The 27,860-nt window shown below is 45.9% G+C and overlaps 1 protein-coding gene across 4 annotated transcripts in view; it reads left to right on the top strand.

Annotated features, from left to right (window-relative positions):
• TRAF3 (TNF receptor associated factor 3) overlaps positions 1-27,860 on the top strand; it is a 152,838-nt gene that overhangs the window by 70,135 nt on the left and 54,843 nt on the right. Inside the window, exon 1 of one of the 4 annotated variants that reach the window (XM_073638378.1) lies at positions 3,650-3,912. The exons of 2 other annotated variants lie outside the window; for them this stretch is intronic. In XM_073638378.1, the coding sequence (XP_073494479.1) occupies positions 3,906-3,912 (7 nt within the window). In that variant the 5' untranslated portion in view covers positions 3,650-3,905. Of the gene's footprint in view, positions 1-3,649; positions 3,913-27,860 lie in introns of those variants that run through there. One more of the 4 variants, XM_073638382.1, reaches the window with a different exon arrangement.

The raw sequence follows: 27,860 nt of genomic DNA, 5'->3' as shown, positions 1-27,860 counted from the left end.
CACTATGGAACAGCTCAGGTCACTATATACAGTATTCCTTAGGCTCCTGTACACCATGGAGCAGCACAGGTCACTATATGCAGTGCTTCTATAGGCTCCTGTACGCTATGGAGCAGCACAGGTCACTATATACAGTGCTTCTATAGGCTCCTGTACGCCATGGAGCAGCACAGGTCACTATATACAGTGGTTCTATAGGCTCCTGTACGCTATGGAGCCCCTCAGGTCACTATATACAGTGCTTCTATAGGCTCCTGTACACCATGGAGCAGCTCAGGTCACTATATACAGTGCTTCTATAGGCTCCTGTACACAATGGAGCAGCTCAGGTCACTATATACAGTGCTTCTATAGGCTCCTGTACACTATGGAGCCCCTCAGGTCACTATATACAGTGCTTCTATAGGCTCCTGTACACTATGGAGGCCCTCAGGTCACTATATACAGTGCTTCTATAGGCTCCTGTACACCATGGAGCAGCACAGGTCACTATATACAGTGCTTCTATAGGCTTCTGTACACCATGGAGCAGCTCAGGTCACTATATACAGTGCTTCTATAGGCTCCTGTACACCATGGAGCAGCACAGGTCACTATATACAGTGCTTCTATAGGCTCCTATACACCGTGGAGCAGCTCAGGTCACTATATACAGTGCTTCTATAGGCTCCTGTACACCATGGAGCAGCACAGGTCACTATATATAGTGCTTCTATAGGCTTCTGTACACCATGGAGCAGCTCAGGTCACTATATACAGTGCTTCTATAGGCTCCTGTACACCGTGGAGCAGCACAGGTCACTATATACAGTGCTTCTATAGGCTCCTATACACCGTGGAGCAGCTCAGGTCACTATATACAGTGGTTCTATAGGCTCCTGTACACCATGGAGCCGCACAGGTCACTATATACAGTGCTTCTATAGGCTTCTGTACACCGTGGAGCAGCTCATGTCACTATATACAGTGCTTCTATAGGCTCCTGTACACCGTGAAGCAGCACAGGTCACTATATACAGTGCTTCTATAGGCTCCTATACACCGTGGAGCAGCTCAGGTCACTATATACAGTGCTTCTATAGGCTCCTGTACACCATGGAGCAGCTCAGGTCACTATTTACAGTGCTTCTATAGGCTCCTGTACACCATGGAGCAGCACAGGTCACTATATACAGTGCTTCTATAGGCTCCTGTACTCTATGGAGCAGCACAGGTCACTATATACAGTGCTATAGGCTCCTGTACTCTATGGAGCAGCTCAGGTCACTATATACAGTGCTTCTTTAGGCTCCTGTACACCATGGAGAAGCACAGGTCACTATATACAGTGCTTCTATAGGCTCCTGTACTCTATGGAGCAGCACAGGTCACTATATACAGTGCTTCTATAGGCTCCTGTACTCTATGGAGCAGCACAGGTCACTATATACAGTGCTTCTATAGGCTCCTGTACTCTATGGAGCAGCACAGGTCACTATATACAGTGCTTCTATAGGCTCCTGTACTCTATGGAGCAGCTCAGGTCACTATATACAGTGCTTCTATAGGCTCCTGTACACTATGGAGCAGCTCAGGCCACTATATACAGTGATTTTATAGGCTCTTATACACTATGGAGCCCCTCAGGTCACTATATACTGTGATTCTATAGGCTCCTATACACTATGGAGCCGCTCTGGTCACTATATATAGTATTATATAGGCTCCTGTACACTATGGAACAGCTCAGGTCACTATATACAGTATTCCTTAGGCTTATGTACACTATAGAGCAGCCCAGGTCACTATATACAGTGCCTCTATAGGCTCCTGTACACTATGGAGCAGCTCAGGTCAATATATACAGTGCTTCTATAGGCTCCTGCACACCATGGAGCAGCACAGGTCACTATATACAGTGCTTCTATAGGCTCCTGTACACCATGGAGCAGCTCAGGTCACTATATATAGTGCTTCTATAGGCTCCTGTACACCATGGAGCAGCTAAGGTCACTATATACAGTGCTTCTATAGGCTCCTGTACACTATGGAGCCGCTCAGGTCACTATATACAGTTATTCTATAGGCTCCTGCACACTATGGAGAAGTTCAGGAACAACTATATACAGTGCTTCTATAGGCTCCTGTACACTATGGAGCAGCTCAGGCCACTATATATTTTATAGGCTCTTATACACTATGGAGCCCCTAGGGTCACTATATACAGTGATTCTATAGGCTCCTATACACTATGGAGCTGCTCGGGTCACTATATACAGTATTATATAGGGTCCTGTACACTATGGAGCCACTCAGGTCACTATATACAGTTATATAGGGTCCTGTACACTATGGAACAGCTCAGGTCACTATATACAGTATTCCTTAGGCTCCTGTACACCATGGAGCAGCACAGGTCACTATATACAGTGCTTCTATAGGCTCCTGTACGCTATGGAGCAGCACAGGTCACTATATACAGTGCTTCTATAGGCTCCTGTACGCCATGGAGCAGCACAAGTCACTATATACAGTGCTTCTATAGGCTCCTGTACACCATGGAGCAGCTAAGGTCACTATATACAGTGCTTCTATAGGCTCCTGTACACTATGGAGCCGCTCAGGTCACTATATACAGTTATTCTATAGGCTCCTGCACACTATGGAGAAGTTCAGGAACAACTATATACAGTGCTTCTATAGGCTCCTGTACACTATGGAGCAGCTCAGGCCACTATATACAGTGATTTTATAGGCTCTTATACACTATGGAGCCCCTTGGGTCACTATATACAGTGATTCTATAGGCTCCTATACACTATGGAGCTGCTCGGGTCACTATATACAGTATTATATAGGCTCCTGTACACTATGGAACAGCTCAGGTCACTATATACAGTATTCCTTAGGCTCCTGTACACCATGGAGCAGCACAGGTCACTATATACAGTGCTTCTATAGGCTCCTGTACGCTATGGAGCAGCACAGGTCACTATATACAGTGCTTCTATAGGCTCCTGTACGCCATGGAGCAGCACAGGTCACTATATACAGTGCTTCTATAGGCTCCTGTACGCTATGGAGCCCCTCAGGTCACTATATACAGTGCTTCTATAGGCTCCTGTACACCATGGAGCAGCTCAGGTCACTATATACAGTGCTTCTATAGGCTCCTGTACACAATGGAGCAGCTCAGGTCACTATATACAGTGCTTCTATAGGCTCCTGTACTCTATGGAGCAGCACAGATCACTATATACAGTGCTTCTATAGGCTCCTGTACACTATGGAGCCCCTCAGGTCACTATATACAGTGCTTCTATAGGCTCCTGTACACTATGGAGGCCCTCAGGTCACTATATACAGTGCTTCTATAGGCTCCTGTACACCATGGAGCAGCTCAGGTCACTATATACAGTGCTTCTATAGGCTCCTGTACACAATGGAGCAGCTCAGGTCACTATATACAGTGCTTCTATAGGCTCCTGTACACCATGGAGCAGCACAGGTCACTATATACAGTGCTTCTATAGGCTTCTGTACACCATGGAGCAGCTCAGGTCACTATATACAGTGCTTCTATAGGCTCCTGTACACTGTGGAGCCGCACTGTCCGGCAGATGGCGCTGTCTGGTGCACAGGGGGCAGCAGAGCAGCAGATTTGCTCTCACACTTTGCAGTAGGGGATTTCCAATCTCCAGCAGAGGAAGTAGCAGCCGGGACTTTCCAGCTCTGCAGTGGGCCGGCGCAGCACAGCTCTCTGGGTAAGGGGCTTTTTTCTGCCCCTGTCGCCGCCGCTGATTCACCTTTCCAACAAGGTTTTTTTTTTTTTTTTCGTTCACATTTGCTGTGAGCAGAGAGCTGGCGGCTGTCACTGACCGGCGGCGTCCTCCTCCTCCTCCTCTTCTTCCCCTTGGTTGCCGCCGATGAATAGTAAGTAGCCACCACCAGGCTTTGCCTGCACAGGGGGCATCTTGCCCCCTTCCCTCTCTGCCAGGCTCCTCTTGTATCCTGCAGATCCCTGGATGGTTATAATGTAGCTCTGTCTGTTCTTCTGGGAGGACCATGAACTTAAAGGGCCAGTGTCTGGTTCTGTGGTGGGGGAGGGGTGGTTTGGGGGTATTCTGACTGGCCTGCTGTGTGGAAGGACTAAGTTGGGTGCCTGACTTCTTCTGTGGTATTATGGGGGGTGGGAGATTTTAAAACTATTAAAGGAGATTTGTTTGGTTCAGTGGTTTTGTTATGGCAGGAAAAGGGTTAAATGGCTGCTGCTGGGGTGAGGGGGTGTACGTATGACCCTTGCAATGGCGTCTGCTGGTGCACGCTGATCTGTACTGTCTGCTATGTAACCATGTATATACCGGTCATATGTGTATGAAGAATAAATATAGCCCACACGTGAGCTTCATCCTAGTGCCCACGAGTACGCTCCTCCATACAATGTCAGGTATACAATTATACATGCTTATGTGTAGCCATTCATACATACGCACATTCATATCCATATATGCACATTCATACATACGCACCTGTATATACGCATTCATATCTATATATACATGCATTCATATCTGTATATACGCATTCATACATACGCACCTGTATATACGCATTCATATCTATATATACTCATTCATACATACGCACCTGTACATACACATTCTTCTCTATATATACACGTTCATACATGCGCACCTGTATATACACATTCATATCTATATATACACGTTTATATATACTCACCTGTATATATGCATTCATACATACGCACCTGTATATACACATTCATACATACGCACCTGTATATACACATTCATACATACGCACCTGTATATACGCATTCATACATACGCACCTGTATATACACATTCATACATACGCACCTGTATATACACATTCATACATACGCACCTGTATATACGCATTCATATCTATATATACACGTTCATACATGCGCACCTGTATACATGCATTCATATCTATATATACACGCATTTATATCTGTATATATGCGTTCATACATACGCACCTGTATATACGCATTTATACATACGCACCTGTATATATGCATTCATACATATGCACCTGGATATACGCATTCATATCTATATGTACACATTCATACATACGCGCCTTTATATATACATACACATTCCCTGGTCCAGCGGCCACATCCGTAGTCCATTACCTCTTCCTACCTGCGCCATCCCCAGGGCCTCTTCAGATTAGTAGGTTACCCCAACATCGTTGCATTGTGATGTGACGCGCATGACGTTGCGGCAGCCTCATCAGGAGAGGCGCAGGGAATGCAACAGATAGGAGGAGGTTTGCAGGGGCGGGATGTTGAAGTCATGCACTACCCTTGTGGCCACTGGACCCCCCCAGATCCTGCAAATTCTTTTACTCGCCTCTATTCACATTCATCCGGTTTATTTGTTGCCTGGGATCCATTGAGGAGCTGGATCAGAAAACACTACATGTTGCATTTTTCCACCCGGCTCACCAATTTTGCAGAAGAAACTTGTGAGACGGCCGGATTACTACTAGTTGAGGCACGAGAAAACTGGTCCAGATGGCACATATATGTGGTAAATACACACACATCTAATGATATGCATTCATACATACACACCTGAATATACATTCATTCATACATCTCTCCTTCAAACCACATATCCAAGCCCTTTCCACTTCCTGCCGACTCCAACTCAAAAATATTTCCCAGATCCGCACATTTCTCAACCATGAATCTGCAAAAACACCAGTGCACGCCCTCATCACCTCCCGCCTCGACTACTGCAAGCTCCTGCTCTGTGGCCTCCCCTCTAACACTCTTGCACCCCTCCAATCCTAAACGCTGCTGCCCGACTAATCCACCTGTCCCCCCTCTATTCCCCGGCCTCTCCTCTCTGTCAATCCCTTCACTGGCTTCCCATTGCCCAGAGACTCCAGTTCAGAATCCTAACCATGACATACAAAGCCATTCACAACCTGTCTCCTTCATATATCTGTACACCTAGTCTCCCGGTACATACCTGCACGCAACCTCCGATCCTCACAAGATCTCCTTCTCTGCTCCCCTCTTATCTCCTCTTCCCACAATCGCATACAAGATTTCTCCCGTTCAACCCCCTTTCTCTGGAACTCTCTACCCCAACATATCAGACTCTCTCCGACCAGGGAAACCTTCAAAAGGAAGCTGAAGACCCACCTCTTCCGACAAGCCTACAACCTGCAGTAACCACCGCTCCACCACATTACTGCATGACCTCCTCTACCCTCACCTACTGTATCCTCACCCATCCCTTTGTAGACTGTAAGCCCTTGCGGGCAGGGTCCTCTCCTCTCCTGTATCAGTCGCCATCACGCTTTGTTCAAGATAAGTGTAATTGTTTTTGCTATGTATACCCTCTTTTTCACGTGAAAAGCGCCATGGAATACATGGCACTATAATAATAATACATACACACCTGAATATACAGTTGAAACCAGAAGTTTCCATACACTGTATAAAAAGACACGTATACATGTTTTTCTCAATATCTGACATGAAATCAGAATAAACCTTTCCCGTTTTAGGACAATTAGGATAACCATAATGTTTAATATTTGCCAAATGCCAGAATAATGAGAGAGAGAGAGAGAGAATGTTTTAAGGCATTTTTATTACTTACTGCAAAGTCACGAGTTTACATACACTAAGATTACTATGCCTTTAAACAATTCTGGACTGCCCATATGATGATGTCAGGTGTTTGGAAGCTTCTGATAGTTTTTTTTGGCAACATCTGAGTTGATTAGAGATAAACCTGTGGATGTATTTTAATGCACACCTGAAACACACTACTTCTTTATGTAGCATCATGGGAAAGTCTAAAGAAATCAGCCAAGATATCAGGAAGAGAATTGTGGACTTGCACAAGTCTGGTTCATCCTTGGGTACAATTTCAAGATACCTGAAGGTGCCTCGTTCATGTGTACCATTATACGCAAGTACAAACAAGATGGGAATGTCCAGCCATCATACCGCTCAGGAAGGAGACGGGTTCTGTATCCCATATGAATAAGACAAAAATAGATATGCAAAACCAGGGATCTCACCATGAAATAATATAAAATATTAAATTTTATTGACATCTGATTTATACAAGAACATCTAAAAACAATTAAAACAGCCCAAAGGCACATAGTACCTGAACTAGACTACAAAAATAAAGCCATGGTCCTACCAATACCTGCAACAGGTGCTAATGATGAATAGAAATATAGATGTTAATTTATAGGAAGCCCACTGTAACATACCTGGCGGCGTCCTTGCATGGTGGTCCATCTCCCACTGTGCAAGAGGGCGCACTTGATCTCCTGTCCAGAATGTCTCTCTGGCTTCCCTCCATGCTGTCTGTTTGTGTCTGTCTCTGCTGCTTAAGGGCGGCGCCCGATCACTTCCTGTCTTTTGTACCTGCTGTGGGTCACACCCCTTGTGCGTCCTCAGCCTATCGCTGTCTGTCACTTGGTATATAGTTCAGCAGCTCCCTTCTATCCCTGCCTGAGCATATGTGTTCTTTCAGTGTGTGCTTGCACTCTGAAGTTGCCAGGTCCCGTTCCTGTTTCCCTGTCCGCCTTTCCTGGAGGCTGTATTTCCAGGCCTGTCTGAACTAAGTCCTGTATTTCTCCTGCCTTGCGGTGTCAGCTCCCGTGTCTGAACTGTGTCCTGTATGTCTCCTGCTTTACGGTATTAGTTCCCGTGTCTGAACTAAGTCCTGTATGTCTCCTGCCTTGCGGTGTCAGCTCCCGTGTCTGAACTGTGTCCTGTGTGTCTCCTGCTTTACGGTATTAGTTCCCGTGTCTGAACTAAGTCCTGTATTTCTCCTGCCTTGCGGTGTCAGCTCCCGTGTCTGAACTGTGTCCTGTATGTCTCCTGCTTTACGGTATTAGTTCCCGTGTCTGAACTAAGTCCTGTATGTCTCCTGCCTTGCGGTGTCAGCTCCCGTGTCTGAACTGTGTCCTGTGTGTCTCCTGCTTTACGGTATTAGTTCCCGTGTCTGAACTAAGTCCTGTATTTCTCCTGCCTTGCGGTATTAGTTCCCGAGTCTGAACTGAGTCCTTTCTGTGTTCTCTAGTCTGTCCTGTCTGAACACGCTCCTAGCCTGTTCCTCCCGCCTTCTAGGGGCCGATTACCTAGACCCGCTCCTGTATCCCGCTGCAGTGTCGGTCTCCTCCGTACACTCAGTTCCAGTCTGAACTCTCTCCTATCCTTTACCTGTTTTGCCTCTTTGTCCGTTCCCTTCCTTTTCCTGCAGAGTCTGTACTCGTACCTAACTCCTGCCTGTTGTCTCTGTACTCCCGTTTGTGAGTTTGTGGTCCACTCGCTACTTCACTGCAAGTACCCTGTGGGTGTCTGGCTCTGTCTTTCCCTTCCTGTCTGTTCCGTGTGAACAGAGTCCTGTCCTGCCTTGCTTCTGCCCGCTGCTCCGGCAGTCCTGTCCTGTCCTGCCCTGCTTCTGCCCGCTGCTCCGGCAGTCCTGTCCTGCCCTGCTTCTGCCCGCTGCTCCGGCAGTCCTGTCCTGCCCTGCTTCTGCCCGCTGCTCCGGCAGTCCTGTCCTGCCCTGCCTGTACCCCTCTGCCTGTATTGTTCCTGAATCCCGGTGTGTACTGGGTCCTATCCCGCCTGTGTTCCTACTTGCTAGTGCCTCCCTGTCTGCACTCTATCTGTGCTTACCTTTACCCCCCGGCCTGCATACCCGCCTGCCTGCATACCCGCCTGCCTGCATACCAGTCTGTTCCTGTATTTTCCTGTGTGGGTCAACAGCCGTGTCCGGGGTCTGTCCTGGAGTAGCACCTGGTCCCTCTGCTCGGTTCCTCCTTGGTGCACTGGCGTCGTATGCCGTCGTGCGACCCTGGTCGGATCGGGTGAATACTTAGTCACGCCCCTCCAGGCATACACTCTCCGGCACGGTCCAGTGGAATCACTATCAATCCCATGCACACGCCGCTTAGCCCGGGCGTGTGCATAACACCCACAAGCATAATATACAGACTTTATTACTATTTAGGTGCAAACAGGTCGGCTTGAGAGTATTCAGAGGTGGTTATCCTATGGTGGGAAAAAACATTATTAAACGCACCAAATATAAAGTGCAAATGCATATAGATGCAAAGGTCAACAAGGACTTAAATAAACAAGGAAATCTATCCTAAAATAAGATAATCTGGAAAACTGCAACACCCTGCAGCACAAGATGAAAAAGTAAACCCAAAACAGAATAGACACAAACAGTATATATGTAGCGTCCCCTTAATCAGAGGAATTGGACACATGAGCTTGTAGATCCAAAGCATAATCTAATACAACACCTGCATGATAAAGTTAGGGAGGGTACTGGTGACCCAGAGATGAACGTGCTTTCGTCCGACATGTATCAACCCAAGGACAAAAACAAAAGACCTTGTGAAGATGATGGCGGAAGCTGGTAAGATTGTGTCTATCCACAGTGAAACAGTACTGTATCAACATGGGCTGAAAGGCCACTCTGCCAGGAAGAAGCTATTACTCCAAAAGTAACATAAAAAAGCCAGATTAATGTTTGCAAATGCACACAGGAACAAAGACCTTAATTTTTGGAGACATGTCCTGTGGTCTGATGAAACTAAAATTGAACTTTTTGGGCATAATGACCATCGTTACATTTGGAGGAAAAAGGGAGAAGATTGGAAACCTAAGAACACCATCCCAACTGTGAAACACGGGGGAGGCAGCATCATGTTGTGGGGTTGTTTTGCTGCGGGAAGGACTGGTGCACTTCACAAAATAGATGGCATCATGAGAAAAGAAGATTACATGGCAATACTGAAGTAACATCTCAAGACATCAGCCAGGAAGTTAAAGCTTGGGTGGAAATGGGTCTTCCAAATGGACAATGACCCGAAGCATAATGCCAAAATGGTAACAAAGTGGCTTAAGGATAACAAAGTCAATGTTTTGGAGTGGCCATCACAAAGCCCTGATCTCTATCCTATTGAAAATTTATGGGCAAAGCTGAAAAGGCTGCGAGCAAGGCGACCTACAAACCTGGATCAGTTACACCAGTTTTGTCAGGAGGAATCGGCCCAAATTCCAACCAACTATTGTGAGAAGCTTGTGGAAGGATATCCCAAACATCTGACCCAAGTCATTCAGTTTAAGGGCAATGGTGCCAAATACTGATGAAATGTATGGAAACTTTTGACTTTACAGTAAGTAATAAAAATGCCTTAAACATTCTCTCTCTCATTATTCTGGCAATTTGCAAATATTAACCCCTTCCCGACCCGTGTCACACCGTTTGTGACATGGAAAACAGTTCGTTCCCGACCCATGTCACAGCGTCTGACATGAAGGGAAAGAGCCCCTGCAGCGCCTGCGAGCGGGGTCGCTCAGGTGTCACAGTTGCTACTGCAACTGGACATCCTGAAGTCGACCCCCCGGGGGGTGGATTAACCCCCCCCGTGCCTGGGACCCCTCCGATTGGCTGTTTCATTTTCACTTTTAATGAAACTGCCAATCGGTATGAATTTAAATATTTCACCAATGAAAATTGGTGTAATATTTACATCTGGGCATGGCCTGATGCTTACAGCATCAGCCATTGGCTGGGGGGAGTGTCACCTCTGTCCCCCCCCTCCCCCCAGATCTGATTGGGGGGCTAGCGTCACATGGATACTAGCCCCAATCAGATGTGGAGGGAGTTTTTAATGATGGCCGCAACTGCCCGTCCATGGATCGGGTGCCGGCCGTTGTGGACCCTCTGCTGCTGCCCCCCCCGTGGACCCTCTGCAGCTGCCCCCCCCGTGGATCGCTTCTGCCGCCGCTGATCGCCTGCTGCCGCCGCTGATCTGCATCAGGTAGTATTGCCCCCGCTCCCCCCCGACCCCCCCCCCTCCACTCCACCCTGCCCCCCCCCCTCCACTTTCATACCTGCACCCCGACCTCCGCTCCCTCTGCTCCCTCTCTCACGTCTTCATCCACCGGCTGCTGCTCTCCTTCTGACAGCCGGTGGACTGTGATCACAGCAGCAGCAGGCTCAGTGTAAATGCCCTGCTCCTGTGATCAAACCCACCATTCCCCAGTCCCAGTGATATCACCCCCCCACCTCCCAATAATCACCCCTCCCCCCAGTGTTCACCCCCCCCTGTCCCCAATGTTCACCCCCCACCTGTCTCCAGTGTTCACTCCCCATCCCCAGTGTGCACCCCCCTATCCCAGTGATCATCCCCCCCCCCCGCAAACCCAGTGATCACCCCCCTGCTGCTGGCTCCTGCTCCCCTTTCTGCCCCAGTAATCACCCCCCTTGCTGCTGCCGGCTCCTGCCCCAGTGATCACCCCCCTTGCTGCTGCCGGCTCCTGCCCCAGTGATCACCCCCCTTGCTGCAGCTGCTGGCTCCTCCATCTCTTCAGCCCCCCCCCCTACGCCTGACAGCCCCGTACGCGTGACAGCCCCCACACGTGACTGCAGAAGGTTACACCAAGCACACACACACACACACACACACGTACACTCACACTATAATAAAGTTTCGATTTTTTTTTTTTTTACACACGCACACAGCACACAAAATGTCCCGCCCGTCCCACTCATCCCAGTCTAGGGCGTACTCAGCTTAGGAGGCTATGTCAGGTTGGTGTGTGTGTTGTAGTGTGTGTGGTGTATACACTACAATATACCACACCGCACACCAACCTGACATACACTACACAATGGTGTCCACTAACAAATTGGAACTATGTTGCGTTTGGAGAGTCCCTGTGTGGCCAAACATTGGAGCTCCCCAACAAGTGACCCCATTTTGGAAACTAGACCCCCCCAAGGCACCTATCTAGATGCATAGTGAGCACTTGAAACCCCCAGGTGCTTCACAAATTGATTCATAAAAATGAAAAAGTGGAAAAAAAAACACACTTTTTTATTTTTACGGATTAATTTGTGAAGGACCTGGGGGTTCCAAGTGCTCACTATGCATCTAGATAGGTGCCTTGGGGGGTCTAGTTTCCAAAATGGGGTCAATTGTGGGGGAGCTCCAATGTTTGGCCACACAGCGGCTCTCCAAACGCAACATGGTGTCTTCTAACTATTTGAGCCGACAATTTGTTAGCGGACACCATGTTGCTTTTGGAGAGCCGCTGTGTGCCCAAACATTGGAGCTCCCCCACAAGTGACCCCATTTTGGAAACTAGACCCCCCAAGGCACCTATCTAGATGCATAGTGAGCACTTGGAACCCCCAGGTGCTTCACAAATTGATTCATAAAAATGAAAAAGTGGAAAAAAAAACACACTTTTTTATTTTTACGGATTAATTTGTGAAGGACCTGGGGGTTCCAAGTGCTCACTATGCATCTAGATAGGTGCCTTGGGGGGGTCTAGTTTCCAAAATGGGGTCACTTGTGGGGGAGCTCCAATGTTTGGCCACACAGCGGCTCTCCAAACGCGACATGGTGTCCGCTAACAAATTGAATGGAAAATCGGCTCAAATTGTTAGCGGACACCATGTTGCGTTTGGAGAGCCCCTAATGTGCCTAAACAGTGGAGCTCCCCCACAAGTGACCCCATTTTGGAAACTAGACCCCCCCAAGGCACCTATCTAGATGCATAGTGAGCACTTGGAACCCACAGGTGCTTCACAAAATGATCTGTGAAAACAAAAAAGTACTTTTTTTTTTCACAAAAATTTACCTTTAGCCTAAATTTTTTAATTTTCACATGGGTAACAGGATAAAATGCATCCTAAAATGTATTGGTCAATTTCTCCTGAGTACACTGATACCTCATATGTGGTCATAAACCACTGTTTGGGCACATGGCAGGGCTCAGAAGAGAAGGAGCGCAATTTGACTTTTGGAGCTAATTTTCCATTCAAAAAGTAAAATGGCGCTCCTTCCCTTCTGAGCCCTGCCGTGTGCCCAAACAGTGGTTTATGACCACATATGAGGTATCAGTGTACTAAGGAGAAATTGACCAACAAATTTTAGGATGCATTTTATCCTGTTACCCATGTGAAAATTAAAAAATGTAGGCTAAAAGAAAATTTTTGTTAGAAAAATAAAAATGTTCATTTTTTTTCTTCCATGTGGCTTTAGTTCCTGTGATGCACCTGAAGGGTTAATAATCTTCTTGAATGTAGTTTTGAGTAGCTTGGGGGGTGCAGTTTTTGGAATGGTGTCACTTTTGGGTGTTTTCTGTCATAAAGACCCCTCAAAGGGACTTCAAATGTGATGTGGTCACTAAAAAAATGGTTTTGTAAATTTTGCTGGAAAAAAGATAAATTGCTGATGAACTTTGAACCCTTCAAACTTCCTACCAACATTTTTTTTTTTTCCAAAATTGTGCTGATGTAAAGTAGACATGTGGAAAATGTTATTTATTAACTATTTTATGTCACATCACTCTCTGGTTTAGTAGAAAAAAAATTCAAAATTTGAAAATTGCAAAATTTTCAAATTTTTTCCCATATTTTTGATTTTTTTCACAAATAAACGCAAATATTATCGACCTAAATTTAATACTAACATGAAGCCCAATATGTCACGAAAAAACAATCTCAGAATCGCTAGGATCCGTTGAAGTGTTCCAGAGTTTTTACTTCGTAAAGGGAGACTGGTCAGAATTTACAAAAATGCCAAGGTCTTTAGGGTCAAAATAGGCTGGGTCCTGAAGGGGTTAAACATTATGGTAATCCTAATTGACCGAAAACGGGAAAGATTTATTCTGATTTCATGTCAGATATTGAGAAAAACCTGCAGATGTGTCTTTTTATATAGTGTATGTAAACTTCTGGTTTCAACTGTGCATACACACCATCATTACATACATTTCTACACTCACAAACATAGATGCAGATGTGTCTTCCTTTCTCTATAGACGCTCATGCACAAGCCTAGAGATACATTTTTATACACATTTGGATACATTCATGCTTTGTATTATCTTACATAGTTACCTATATTTATAGGCATTTACACCCACCCAGAGATACATACACACCTATACATGCGCACACACCCAGATCCATCTACGTACATTCTTGCTCCATATATAAACACACGTGTATTATACGTAGATAATCTACAATTGCTGCTTTGTGATTCATGATTTGCTCCAGATTAATTTTTCTGGCTCATTCTGGATGAACTCGCTTTCCTGATGTTGTATAAAATACTCTTTGGTATTAAAACCATTATATAAAGGACCTGTCCATTCTCCTGTGCAGATGTGCCTTGTGATACATTGTGTTTTGTAAATATTGTCTTATTTGTATCATTTGTGTATAATATTATTCTACATCAGTGCAGGCATCGAGGTCACACACAGCGGCTGATGGTTACTAGTCTCATGGGCTTGTGTAATTGTGAGTTCATTGGTTTGGGGTAGAAGCATGTCAGCTGAGCGGTGTCCGGCCCTGTGTCCGGCCCTGTGTCCAGCTCTGTGCCCCAGACGTCCCGTTCTGACCGTGTGATATATCTCTGAGAGCACGTTAGTGAAGCTCTTGCGCAATGCACACTACAAACCTTGTGTAATCCCTGTAACACAATGTTCCCTTCACTTTACTCATTGAGAAATTTTTATTCCGGATGTTTCTTTTCTTGTCTTCTGGAATTTTTGCCTACACATTCTTCTGAGGAGCCTCTGATGTTCTCATTGTTGCAATCCCTGTCTTGAGGTCAGGATGGTGATATCCACACCTGTCTGGGTGGTCATTTTTTTGCAATACAAAACATTGTGGGGAAATCCTCCAGGGCAAAATATCAGACCGTATCCCATGTAGCTGGATTTTTTTTTCTACTGCGTATTTTTGCGCAGAAAATCTACAGTGTTTAAAAGTTCAAGGAAAGTTGATGTGATTTCACGAAAACTCATGCTTTTCTTTCGGCATTTTTTTTTCTTTATAGGCTTCTATGGGGAGCCTGAAAAACCCACGCAAAAAAACCCTCAATTTTGTTTTTAAGGCTATGTTCACACATTGCTTTTTTGATTTTTTTTTTTCTGCAAGCAAAACGTAGCCTTTTGGCAATAAAGAAGCAATGTCAAAAAGCGAGTTTTGCTAAGTTTTTTCACTTTGTTTTTGTCAAGGTACATTGGTCTCTTCTGCATGGTGATAAAGTTTAGTGCATAAAAAAAATAACCTGATTCATCTTCATCACCTTGGCACCAAAAATGCAGCAAAACCTGATGCCATTGCTTTTAATGGGTGAAAAATGCTGAAAAAACGCTGAAAGGGCCTGTGATTATGTTGCAGATATGTCACGCTTTTTTCTACGCTGATAAAACAGAAAATGTTTGATTGTTAATTTTATGGCAAAATTATGCACTTTTGTCTTTGGGATCCTGGATTTCCAGGAAGCTTTCTATATTACAGTCATTGATTATTTATAAGGGAACACCAGCATTCATTATATTCTGATATTTGGATGTTGGGGATCCAGGGGTCCATGGCTGCTTTCTTTCCGACCCAGGTCCACACCTGACCTTGGGCTGTGTCTGGTTTGGCAGCTTAATCCCATTAATAGAGCTCAGCTGCTATACCAGACGCAGCCTATTGCCAGGAGAGGCGCTGTGTCTGGAAGAAAGACATATATACATTGCTGGACATTTCTCTGGAGAACTTGACCTGCGGTGCAGATTTTAAAATCTGTTAATTCTTTGTGCCGGTTTCACCTTTTGTAATGGAAACAGCCAATTGGGCAGCAAATTCTGCATGTAACTTGCAGAAAAATCTCCTCCAAATCTGCAGTCTATGAACCTGCCCTAAGGCTACATAAACACATGTTTATGTCCTTATAATACAGACCTTTTTTCTCCGTTTTTTGCCTTCATTTTCCTCTTTTTTCTCATCCATATTTACTGCGGGAGGCAGCCTGAGCTTTCATTTATCTCTTGACTCCTGACAATGGATCAATGAAAAACGGATGAAAGCGGAGAAGAAGAAGAAATGCTGTTCCAGCTCCTGGATAAAATTTTTCACATTCATTAGCCCATGAGAAAAATGGATGGGAAAACGGAATTACAAAGTATTTCTTTAGTTTTTCACCTTTAACAGATCCCCATAGACTTTAGTGGCGGAGTCTGAAGTGCAAAACGAATGCGAATAGGACCTGCTCTGAATCCCATGGATCGGAAACATGGATCCGTTTTTAAAAATGGATTTGCATATGGAATATTGAATTTCTTTGGACCACAGTCAATTTATACAAACAGACAGCACAGGGGCATGTACGACGGATTTGTGAATGTAGCCTTAATGTGGGAAATGTAGCCTTCATGGGGGTGTCTAGTGAATGTTATTCATTGCCTATCCAGGGGATAGGTGAAAACTTATTGATACATAGGGATCTGAGTGCTGGGACCGATCGACAGAATGTGGAACTTTTATCCCCATTAGAATGGAATGTGAGTGTGCGTGTGTGACTGCCGTTCTCAATTCTCCCCCCCCCCCCGACTGCCGCTCTCAATTCCCCCCCCGACTGCCGCTCTCGATTCTCCCCCCCCCCGACTGCCGCTCTCGATTCTCCCCCCCCCGACTGCCGCTCTCGATTCTCCCCCCCGACTGCCGCTCTCGATTCTCCCCCCCGACTGCCGCTCTTGATCCCCCCCCCCGACTGCCGCTCTCGATTCTCCCACCCGACTGCCGCTCTCGATTCTCCCCCCCCCCCCCGACTGCCGCTCTCGATTCTCCCCCCCCGACTGCCGCTCTCGATTCTCCCCCCCCGACTGCCGCTCTCGATTCTCTCCCCCGACTGCCGCTCTCGATTCTCTCCCCCTTCTCTCCCCCGACTGCCGCTCTCGATTCTCCCCCCCCCAACTGCCGCTCTCGATTCTCCCCCCCCGACTGCCGCTCTCGATTCCCCCCCCCCCCGACTGCCGCTCTTGATCCCCCCCCCCCGACTGCCGCTCTTGATCCCCCCCCCAACTGCCGCTCTTGATTCTCCCCCCCGACTGCCGCTCTTCATTCTCCCCCCCGACTGCCGCTCTCGATTCTCCCACCCGACTGCCGCTCTTGATCCCCCCCCCCCGACTGCCGCTCTTGATCCTCCCCCCCGACTGCCGCTCTTGATTCCCCCCCCCCGACTGCCGCTCTCGATTCTCCCCCCCGACTGCCGCTCTCGATTCTCCCCCCCGACTGCCGCTCTCAATTCCCCCCCCGACTGCCGCTCTCGATTCTCCCCCCCCCCGACTGCCGCTCTCGATTCTCCCCCCCCCGACTGCCGCTCTCGATTCTCCCCCCCGACTGCCGCTCTCGATTCTCCCCCCCGACTGCCGCTCTTGATCCCCCCCCCCGACTGCCGCTCTCGATTCTCCCACCCGACTGCCGCTCTCGATTCTCCCCCCCCCCCCGACTGCCGCTCTCGATTCTCCCCCCCCGACTGCCGCTCTCGATTCTCCCCCCCGACTGCCGCTCTCGATTCTCCCCCCCGACTGCCGCTCTCGATTCTCCCCCCCGACTGCCGCTCTTGATCCCCCCCCCGACTGCCGCTCTCGATTCTCCCACCCGACTGCCGCTCTCGATTCTCCCCCCCCCCCGACTGCCGCTCTCGATTCTCCCCCCCCGACTGCCGCTCTCGATTCTCCCCCCCCGACTGCCGCTCTCGATTCTCTCCCCCGACTGCCGCTCTCGATTCTCTCCCCCTTCTCTCCCCCGACTGCCGCTCTCGATTCTCCCCCCCCAACTGCCGCTCTCGATTCTCCCCCCCGACTGCCGCTCTCGATTCCCCCCCCCCCCGACTGCCGCTCTTGATCCCCCCCCCCCGACTGCCGCTCTTGATCCCCCCCCCAACTGCCGCTCTTGATTCTCCCCCCCGACTGCCGCTCTTCATTCTCCCCCCCGACTGCCGCTCTCGATTCTCCCACCCGACTGCCGCTCTTGATCCCCCCCCCCCGACTGCCGCTCTTGATCCTCCCCCCCGACTGCCGCTCTTGATTCCCCCCCCCCCGACTGCCGCTCTCGATTCTCCCCCCCGACTGCCGCTCTCGATTCTCCCCCCCGACTGCCGCTCTCGATTCTCCCCCCCGACTGCCGCTCTCGATTCTCTCCCCCGACTGCCGCTCTCGATTCTCTCCCCCGACTGCCGCTCTCGATTCTCTCCCCCGACTGCCGCTCTCGATTCTCTCCCCCGACTGCCGCTCTCGATTCTCTCCCCCGACTGCCGCTCTCGATTCTCTCCCCCGACTGCCGCTCTCGATTCTCTCCCCCGACTGCCGCTCTCGATTCTCTCCCCCGACTGCCGCTCTCGATTCTCTCCCCCGACTGCCGCTCTCGATTCTCCCCCCCCCCCCCCGACTGCCGCTCTCGATTCTCCCCCCCCCCTCGACTGCCGCTCTCGATTCTCCCACCCGACTGCCGCTCTCTTCTTTGGGGCTGCCAGAAAAAGCCACAGACCTGGGTCCATTGTTTCCCCCTAAATTTAAGTCCGCCACTAATAAGAGACGCGTCAGCTATTATTCATCACCTATCTAGTGGGGGCTGCCCCTAAAAGGTGCAATGTGATCTATTGTAGTGAAGGTTGCAATTGTAGCAATCAGATATTTCCGTGCCGGTCGCTCGGCTTTTATTCTTGGGTTTCTACACTTTGTTTCTGAAGGGAGCAGTAACCAGGGAGATATTTGCATTTCATTATTTGGAAAGCTCATTGCTGATAATTTCTTCTTTGAAATGGCAATTATTTGGGAGTGACTACACCAGAACCTATGGTTATTTCCCCCCATCCCCGGGTTGTGGCTTGGGTGGGGCATTTTAAACTTGCCTCCAGTAATTTTACGGCCATCACTGCTGACTTTAACCAAGCTGTTTACAGCCCGCAAGAAAGGTTTTTTTTTTTTTGCTTACTTTTGGGCTGGGATCACTGTGTTGCAATGGACATGTGCTTTAGGAGAAATATTAGGGGATTTTCGTTAAAGGGCCGACAGCTCCTAAACAGGGAAACGTCCTGTTAACAGTAAACAGGGTGTAGATTCCTGAGAAATCTGTAGAAATCATCTTTGGTGATGTAAATTAGATGTCGAGCTGTGACAATAAGGCTAGAGGGTTTTTTTTTTGTTGTTTTTTTTTAAACCGTTTTTTTTTTACTTGAAGTCACTTTAGGAAACACTACTTCTTTTTGGATTAGTTTTTTTTTTTTAGCCTAATGAATGGGCAGTGGCGAGTTTGGAGCAGATTCCAAAAAAAAGTGACAACGCGCTTTCTTTTTTTCCTATCAGGCTTTTTAGAAAAGGCGGACACAGACAGAAAACGGCCCTGTGCAAGAACAATATATGGGCTCTTTGAAGCCTAAGAGCTCCTAAAAATGCTAAATAGCACCTGCTTTGGAGATAGACATAGACATAGTAACATAGTTTTTAAGGTTGAAGGAAGACTAAGTCCATCTAGTTCAACCCATAGCCTAACATGTTGATCCAGAGGAAGGCAAGAAAAAACCCCATGTGGCAAACACTAAGCTCCACATTGGGGAAAAAAATTCCTTCCCGACTCCATACGACAATCAGACTAGTTCCCTGGATCAACGCCCTATCAAGGAATCTAGTATATATAACTTATAATATTATACTTTTCAAGAAAGGCATCCAGGCCCTTCTTAAATGTTAGTAGTGAATCCCTCATTACAACATCATGCGGCAGAGAGCTCCATAGTCTCACTGCTCTTACAGTAAAGAATCCCCGTCTGTGATTATGATTAAACCTTCTTTCCTCCAGACGTAGAAGATGCCCCCTTGTCCCCGTCTCAGGCCTCAGAGTAAAAAGATCAGTAGAAAGGTCTTTGTACTGTCCCCTCATATACTTGTACATAGTAATAAGATCACCCCTAAGCCTTCGATTTTCGAAACTAAATAACCCCAAGTGTAATAACCTGTCTTGGTATTGCAGACCCCCCAGTCCTCTAATAACCTGTCTTGGTATTGCAGACCCCCCAGTCCTCTAATAACCTTGGTTGCTCTTCTCTGCACCCTCTCTAGTTCAGCTATGTCTTTCTTATACACCGGAGACCAGAACTGTACACAGTATTCTAAGTGTGGTTGCACTAGTGACTTGTATAGAGGTAAAATTATGTTCTCCTCATCAGCATCTTTGCCTCTTTTAATGCATCCCATTATTTTATTTGCCTTTGCAGCAGCTGCCTGACACTGGCCACTAAACGTGAGCTTGTCGTCCACCAATACACCCTGGTCTTTTTCAGTTACAGTTTTGCCCAGTGTTTTACAATTAAGCATATAATTATACATTTTATTTCCTCTGCCCAAGTGCATTACCTTACATTTATCCCCATTAAAGCTCATTTGCCATTTATCAGCCCAAGCTTCTAGTTTACATAGATCCTCCTGTAATATAAAATTGTCCTCCTCTCTATTGATTACCCTGCAGAGTTTAGTGTCATCTGCAGATATTGAAATATTACTCTGTAAGCCCCCTACAAGGTCATTAATAAATATGTTAAAAAGAAGGGGGCCCAATACTGACCCCTGTGGTATCCCACTGTTAACCGAGACCCAGTCTGAGTGTTTTCCATTAATAACCACCCTTTGTTTCCTATCACTGAGCCAATTCTTAACCCACATACATATATTTTCTCCTATCCCCATTGTTCTCATTTTATGTATCAACCTTTTGTGTGGAACCGTATCAAAAGCTTTTGAAAAGTCCATATACACAACATCCACTGCATTTCCTTGGTCCAGTCCAGAACTTGCCTCCTCTTAAAAACTGATCAGATTAGTCTGCCAGGAACGGTCCCTCATAAACCCATGTTGATATTGGGTCATGAGGTTATTCTTCTTCAGATACTCTATTATAGCATCTCTTAGGAAACCCTCCAGGATTTTACCCACAGTAGAGGTTAAGCTTACCGGCCTATAATTTCCAAGTTCAGTTTTTGTCCCCTTTTTGAATATTGGCACCACATTTGCTATACGCCAGTCCTGTGGTACAGACCCTGTTATTATGGAATCTTTAAAGATTAAAAATAATGGTCTATCTATGACGTGACTTAATTCCTGCAGTACTCGCTGGTGTATCCCATCCGGGCCCGGGGATTTGTCAACTTTAGTGATTTTTAGACGCCGCCGTACTTCCTGCTGGGTTAAGCAAGTGACATTTAATGGAGAATTTTTGTCATCACTGATCATGTTTTCTGTCATGCGATTTTCTTGTGTAAATACGGTTGAAAAAAAATCATTTAACATATTGGCTTTTTCCTCATCCTCATCCACCATTTCACCCAGACTATTTTTAGGGGGGGCAACGCTATCATTTTTTAGTTTTTTACTATTTATGTAGTTAAAGAATATTTTGGGGATTATTTTTACTTTCTCTGGCAATGATTCTCTCTGTCTCAATCTTTGCTGCCTTGATTTGATTTTTACAGAATTTATGTAATTTTCTGTATTTATTTAATGCCTCATCACTACCTACTTGCTTTAGTTCACATGGGCCCCCCTTACCTCTTGGGCCCCTGTGTGGCCGCACAGGTTGCACCTATGATATGTCCGCCCCTGAGTCAGGGTGTATTAAGACTATAAGATCGTCTCCTGCTCTGAGAGACTCGGCATGTCCTTGCATTATACATGTAGACTATTGATTTCATGGGAGATGTGTAATACCTCCTTTCTATATGGCGGTACACTTAGATGCAGCCGTAGTGCTACCATATGACACCAGATTATGCATTTATTCTTTCCTGGGAGCAATAATTGCAAATATCACTGTAAAAAGTTACAATTTGTTTCTGGCTGAATTCCGTATGAATCCAAAAGAATAAAATTGAGGTTGTTTAATGTAAATAAAACCCCATAAACTTTGTAGAACTCGGGGATTGTACGGAGCTATAATACAAGTGATATAACTTGGCCTCAAGCAAAAAGCTTAACGATAATTAATGATCAGGAAGTTGATTAGAATTAGGAAAATGGTTTCCATTTTTAGCAACGTGAATCCCTGGAATACGTGATGGGATTACCGTCCTGTCACAACATACTGTACATTCGGCGGAAGTTTTCTTGACGGATGCAAATAAAGAGGGAAGAAGCCCGGAGCAGCCAATCAGATTCCAGTATTTTGTTTTTATTCCCTTTTATAAGTTAGAGAAGGAATCTGATTGGTTCTCCGCTTTCCTTTTGCTCTAGTTTTGATACATGTCCTTTGCTTATAGTGATCAGGCTAAAGATTTTCATGACTGGCTTCATTCTAAGAGCAGAAGTGAAAAAGCAGATCCGTCACATTCGGAGGATCACAGGGTCAAGTCCCTCTCACAGCTGTATTAATGGATAAAAAAAGTTATGCCGACACAAACCAAATTCTAAAAAAAACCCACAAAGTTATGATTCTTTTTAACAACAAAAAGTTTTATAAATTTGGTGTCTCCGTGGTTGTACTGACCAGAAAAATCACGCTGCCACTCCATGCTTATCGCACAAAGAACGCTGTAAAAACAAAACGATTTCACTGCACTTTCATGTAAATCTGGTCAGATATTGGCTGATTCTTTCAACCCAAATCATGTCTGTATTTCCATTTATTTATTTATGTCTCTGTTTTGGGGATGTGCATTACCTCTGGTGACATTTTCTTATCTGATGATGGTTAGACCAGATCCAATCCAGGTTTTGGAAACTGGAAAAGGGGCTCTCATCACCCAGGGTCATCTCAGAATATTTTCCTGTGTTTTGTCCTGTTTTCCCAGTTTGAAAAAGACTCCTGATTCTTGACATAATTTTGACCAATTTTGGTAGACCCAGTCACAGTTCTTCTCATATCTTGGGGAGCTGAGATGTTGCTCCAAGCATAGTCGTATGTTTTACCTATCACCAACTATGAGTGTTTCAAGTGGGGTACCACAAGGCTCTGTCCTGGCCCCAGTCTTGTTCAACATTTTTATACATGATCTAGATAAGATAACTGAAGATTAAACTAATCAGATTTGCAGATGACGCAAATCTAGGAGTGATAGCAAACACTAGAGAAGACAGAGAAGGATTCAGAAGGATCTAGATAAGCTTGAACAATGGGCAGCAACTAATAGAATAGTATTTAACGGGGAAATGCAAGATTCTACATCTGGGAAAGAAAAAACAAAAATTACATCTACAGAATGGGAGGAATAGAACTAAGCAACAGCACGTGTGAAAAAGACTTGTGTATACTAATAAATCACAGACTGCACATGAGTCAACAGTGTGATGCAGCAGCAAAAAAGGCAAACACAGTTCTGGGATGTATTAACAGAAGCATACAGTCTAGATCATCTGAAGTAATTATCCCCCTCTACTGCTTTTTGGCCAGACCTCATCTGGATACTGTCTCCAGTCCTGGGCACCACATTTTTAAAAAGACATCGAAAAATTGGAGCAGGTTCAGAGAAGAGCTACCAGGATGGTGAGCATACTGCAAACTATGTCCTACGAGGAACGGTTAAAGGATCTGGGAATGTTTAGCTTGCAAAACATAAGGCTAAGAGGAGACTTAATAGCTGTCTACAAATATCTGAAGGGATGTAACACTGTAGAGGGATCATCCTTATTCTCATTTACACGAGAAGCAATGGGATGAAACTGAAAGGGAGAAGATACAGATTAGATATTAGAAAAGCCTTTTTGACAGTGAGGGTGATCAATGAGTGGAACAGGCGGCCATGAGAGGTGGTGAGTTCTCCTTCAGTGGAAGTATTGACACATAGGCTGGACAGACATCTGTCTGAGATGGTTTAGTGAATCCTGCATTGAGCAGGGGGTGGACACGATGACCCCGGAGGTCCCCTCCAACTCTACCATTCTAGGATTCTATGTCTACACTTGATAAGCTTTATCATTTTGTTTTCCATCGTAGGCTGGTTGGGGTGACGTCCTGTAGACTCAGGGGTAACATGGGGTCATTGCGTCGATCGGATGAGTCAATACGATTCCATTGCAGTGGGCAGAGCTCGACTACTCGCTGCGTTTTCGCTTGTGAGTAGAGTAGGCATGGATCTCTGAGAAGACAGTGGGCAGCTGCCAAAGTTTTTAACTCAGCAAGAAAGTAGGTGTCGGCTGAACACTTTCTACAGACATTGTCAATTTCAAAAAATGAAAATGTTTTAAAGGGGGTTGTGAAAACCAGTTATTATATGTTCACCGGATTGGTGATGACTTTTTGATTGGTGGTGGTGGTTCCGCATTGATCAGCAAAACAGGGCACTTAAATCCCTGTTGGAATGGAACGTACATTGTCGACCGTCGCTTCATTCATTTCTTACATCTTTTTCCGGAGACCCTGTATGGGGCGACCATCGGATGTCCTCTCTGCCGCTTAATTTTGTAACCGGGATAAGGGTTATCTGTCCGATCTCAGTGATCAGACTTGTTTTCACTGGACAACCCTTTAAGAAGACTATTGATATCCTCCTGGATTTCATGATATCTATTGGTGATGATCACATTTTTTTTTTCTTTTTAAAGTAAGATAACATTTTGTTTTCATCCCTGTAATTGTTTTTATTTGAAATTTGCTGAACATTGAGGAACGCTCTGAATTTGTTCATGTTTTTGGGTTCTTTTTGCTGGGGATTTCCCTTCTCTGAGAGCCTCGTGTGCATAATTTCTTCTTTTTTTTTTTACGACCGCATAGCAACATTGTTTCTTAAGTATTTTAGTTATTTAATGTTTAGCACAAAGAAGCTAGTGCCCACCTTCACAGTATTCCCTCTAAGCTGTGTTTAAGGCTCCCCTTGTAGGTAGCATACAGCATGCTCTACACTACAGAGGGGTAAAACTCCCAAACAGCGGTTGGCAAATGAGTCTCTCTTCCTTTTGGAAATGAGCAATTCTTTCCGTAGAATGACCTGTTGTATTATTGATGCATTGAGTAAAGCTGGAGGAGCTTCGGAAGTCTTCAGGGTTTATCTAGACCCATACACTCTATCTTCTGGCAAACCAATGTGTACGGGCAGCTGCCGACTCTCCCCCAATAATGTCTGGTGATATGGAGCTCTCGGGAGCGGAGGGGAATATCTATGTTTCTATATTGGGATATTTCGGGGTCTTGTCTTGGGTCAGGATTTGACATTTTTTAGGGATCTGGGCTTATTTACGTTGATTTTACTGGGCGATCTGCATTATTCAGAGTCTTTTTTTTAGTTGGTCTAAGGCTCTATATGTTTGGGGTCCTCTCCTTTTTTTAGGGGGTCTGGACTTTGGTTTTTATTTTTTAGGGGGACAGGTCTGGGTTTTCTTTTTAGTATAGGTAGAATACTTTGCATTTATATTTTAAGGGATCTGGTCTGTGGCCTTTATTATTGTATAGGGTTTTTGATTTTTTGCAGGGTCTGGTTTGAGTTTCTATTTTCCTTGGGAGTCTTTTTCGGTGATCCATTTGAATTTCGGGGTCTGTTTTTAGGTGCTCGACCCCTTAGGGGGTCTGGAAGGATCTGTATTTGTGGGTCTGTATCTTTAGGGGTTTTGTCTGGGTTCTTTATTCATTTATGGGTCTGTATTGTTTAGGGGGACCTGATGTGTGTATTGATGTGGTCCTTTCATTTTGTAGTTGTTGAGGGGGTCTTATCTGTGATCTATGTGCAGTGTGTTAGGGGCACGTCATGTACCGGGCCCGCTGGGGTCTGTATCCCTCGTCCTGGTATCTCTCTGACGTACCGCGGTTTCTCCCCAGTAGTTGGCACATACAGTTTAGATTCTTAACGGGTTTATCACTGGCACATTGTGCGACACGTCGTCCTTCATTGTCATATCCCCGTCTGACTGTCGGCAGAGTCGCCGCGACCCGCACAGAAGAGCACACTGATTTAGGAATCTGCAGATGATATTTGTGCCCAGAGGATATTCTGTACTTGTCCATAGAAACGACCGGAAATGAGAATATGTCATATATCTGCTGCAGCGAAGCCCCGAGCAATGATGGAGAAGAGAGGAAAAGTCCAGAAATGTCGCTCCTCGTTCTCCGGCAATGGTTGAGATCATTTCAGTCTGGTTCACAGTCACTGGCCGTACATTACATGTATATGACACACCGTCCTTCAGCTGTTCTCCTAATATCCTATATACTATACTGTACTGGAATACAGCGCATTATAAATCCTCTATACACAAACCTCCCATGGTAATGGCAGAGTAGGCGCCGCTTATCTCCTCCTGCAGTCACTGATCCCTTGTGCGGGCAGCTTGTTCTTCTGTGCCAATAATTGATTGACGTGGAGCGATTCCTATTTCACAAGAGGTTCTTCAGCAGCTACAGTATGTAATATACAGTACTTGGCTCCAGCTGCTGTAGCATCTCATCATGTATACACCCGAGCTGCTGCAGAACCTCATACTACACCACGGCTGCTGCAGAACCTCATACTACACCACGGCTGCTGCAGAACCTTACAATACACACCTCAGCTGCTACAGAACCTCATAATACACCTCAGCTGCTGCAGAACCTTATACCACACACCTCAGCTGCTGCAGAACCTCATAATACACCTCAGCTGCTGCAGAACCTTACTATACACACTTTAGCTGCTGCAGAACCTCATAATTCACACCTCAGCTGTTGCGCGGTCCTTGCCCAGGTACTTTCGCGGTCATGTGAGGATTCTGACCGTTATCATCATCACTTTTTAAAAGACGCACAAAGGTTTATGACTTGTCGGGGGGGGAATGCCCGGCCATCAGGAACGGTGCAGCAGATACGACAGGAATGTGGCAGCTCTCAGAAGGGAGCAGCGCTCCGCCCCTCGCTGACTGTCACCAGCTTCACATGTTTGGTGGCCACATTTGGGGACACAAGTGTATTATTATGGAGATGTATATTTACAGCAGATTTCCCATAGTACAGGAATGTGGGGGTCTGACCTCCAGGACCATCATCAATCCCAAAAACTAAAAGGTCAAGATGACTTCTGCTCAGCGGCTCCTCTGCGTCTGGCAGCAGGAACGTGCCCATAGCTCAGTGCTTACTATCTATTTAAAGGGATTTTCCATTTTTGTGTAAATGAAGCTGAATCCAGCTGTGCAATCCTAATCTTCATGTTTCACTTCCTCGCCGGTCGTCTGATCTGCTTGCTGTCAGTGAACTGGAACATTCTTGGTTCCTAACAGATTTTTCCAAAATCTACAGATCCGTACGGGCGCGATACTTCTCACAGCTGAGTGGTTGCTGCAGTGTATTAAGTCAGAGACAATCCTCTGCGGGCTCCAGATTGATACATGTCATATAAAAACTTTTTTTTTTTTTTCACTTTATTATTTTAAAATATTTGTTTTCCCCGCTGACTTTTCGGAAAAGGAAAGTGACGTCCCGTCTTGGCCGAAAGTCAAGATCGCAGATTATACTTGTACATAATAGAGGGGAAAGAAAAGCGGCGAGCAGGCAGCGCGCCCACCTTATTGTAGTGGGCAAATTAGGACTGGGGCGAGGGGGGTGATTCAGAAGGGGCTTGTATTTCCCAGCTGCCATCGGATTTATGTGTTGTCGGGGGTCTTGTTATAAAGAAATAATTGAGTATAATTAACACAAAAAAAGCAGACGCTGGTGCCCTGGTGACGTTTCTTACAAAGTTCTGTTTAGAAAGACTTTACGTAGCAAGAAGTGAAATCTAAATGCTGGTAAACCTTCCGGAGTTGTCTTTTAAGCAATTGCCTTTTGGATGAAAGGCGTAGAGAGAAGTTTTGCATTCTGCCGACAGGTTGATCAGCCAATTAAAGGGATTGTCTCATCTTCTTAAATGGGTAAAATGGCAACTTTGCAGGTACTTATTAAAATCCTCTCCGTTCTCTAGAATGAAGGATTTTTTATTTCTACAGTTTAAAAAAAAACAATAAAGTTTGGATTTTAGTTAGTTTTATTTTTGCACATTTTGAAACATTTTAAAGGGTCGTTAGATATTTTAGA

The sequence above is a fragment of the Phyllobates terribilis genome, unplaced genomic scaffold, assembly GCF_046119375.1.
Source record: "Phyllobates terribilis strain yellow unplaced genomic scaffold, ASM4611937v1 Scaffold_7__3_contigs__length_470593459, whole genome shotgun sequence".
Classification (NCBI taxonomy): domain Eukaryota; kingdom Metazoa; phylum Chordata; class Amphibia; order Anura; family Dendrobatidae; genus Phyllobates; species Phyllobates terribilis.
Note: the sequence above shows the minus strand (reverse complement) of the source record. Positions and strands in the feature narration are given on the sequence as shown.